General features: G+C 39.9%; 1 protein-coding gene across 1 annotated transcript in view; it reads right to left on the bottom strand.

The window, feature by feature from the left end:
• Window positions 1–414: 414 nt before the first annotated feature.
• Window positions 415–1498, bottom strand: part of LOC125488410 (epoxide hydrolase 4-like) — a gene marked incomplete at its 3' end in the record, with an annotated part of 12480 nt that continues 11396 nt past the window's right edge. Inside the window, exon 4 of the mRNA XM_048621501.1 lies at window positions 415–500. Coding sequence (XP_048477458.1) covers window positions 415–500 — 86 coding nt within the window. The remainder of the gene's footprint in view (window positions 501–1498) is intronic.

Below are 1498 nucleotides of genomic sequence, written 5' to 3' on the forward strand. Positions count from 1 at the left end.
GCACCTTATATACAAAATAAGTTACCTTTCTTTACTCAAACAGTTGATATTAAGCATGAAAAATATAAATAAAAAATTAAACGTATAAATCTTAAATAAAATCAACCACTTAGCTGAACAATCGAATTTAAAAAAGTTTCTGCTCAAATGGTCCAGCAGGCACCTTTCAATCTTGTGATTAAAATACTCATTCAATTCTTCTAACAATGTTTGTGCTGGCCAAAATTCACTGGGTACAATTACGCATCCATATCCACCAGTGTGAAAGAATGCATTACATGCAAAATTTCTATTCTTTCCTAGTTGGTTGGAGGTATCATTGTGCTTGTTACATATACCATATTCTTGCAACAGCATTACTTAACACACAATCATGCCTGCAGTTGCAGACTTGTATATCATCTGATGGATTACCATAGCGCCAAAGGCTGTAGATCCCATCTCTATGCCAACAGCGTCACTAATGCATTCAGAGAAATATGCTCTGGGCACTAGTTCCACTGGTATGAAAAAAAAGTCTCAGGTTCCAAAATTAAGCTCTTCTATTGTTACGTAGAGCAATTGTCAAAGAGCTGGAATTTTCTCTACAATTCTACATCAACGCTGCTTCATATGCAGCAGACTTAAATGGCCCCGGCGCAGGATTTCACTGTCATGGCGGTGTTTTCTTGCCTCAGAATGGTTGTAGGTAAAAGGCCTTGAAAGGGGTGTAGCACAGATCCGCCAAAATGGTAAGAGTATATAAGGATTAAGATATGTTGATAAGTTGCATAGAAAGGCAAAATTCCCCTGAATACAGAAAATTACAAAGTGCTCTAATTAGTGTTGGGATGATTAAGTGATTTGTTAAGGTGGAGAGAACAAGTATTTCTCCAATGGGTGTAGGGTCAGGAGTGTGTCCAGAATAACAGTATATAAATTTAAAATTACACTTAGATGTTTCAAGCGTGATGGTTGGAAACACTTATTCATACAAAAAGCAGTGGAAATCTGAAACATTCTTTCACTAGAAAGTTGATGATGCAAAGGATGAATGGGAAATTTCAAACTGAGATTAATGAATTTTTTTTGACAGTGAAACAGGTAACAACATTTGCAGAGTTAAGGTGGGTAGATGGAGATAACTTACAGAGCAGCCAGGATCTAACTGAATGGCAGAACAACTTTGAGCAATTGAACTGCCTTCTTGGATTCCTGCAGCCCACCTTTGCAAGAGACAAGAGATAGCAGGAACTGCAGATGCTGGAGAATCCTAGACAACAAGGTGCAGAGCTGGATGAACACAGCAGGCCAAGCAGCATCATAGGAGCAGAAAGGCTGACGTTTCGGACCTAGACCCTTCATCAGAAATGGGGGAGGGGAAGGGAGTTCTGAAATAAATAGGGAGAGAGGGGGAGGCAAATAGAAGATGGATGGAGGAGAAGATAGGTGGAGAGGAAACAGACAGGTCGAAGAGGCGGGGATGGAGCCGGTAAAGGTGAGTGTAGGTGGGGAGTTA

Source organism: Rhincodon typus, unplaced genomic scaffold, assembly GCF_021869965.1.
Source record: "Rhincodon typus isolate 14 unplaced genomic scaffold, sRhiTyp1.1 hic_rhity00000718, whole genome shotgun sequence".
Lineage (NCBI taxonomy): Eukaryota > Metazoa > Chordata > Chondrichthyes > Orectolobiformes > Rhincodontidae > Rhincodon > Rhincodon typus.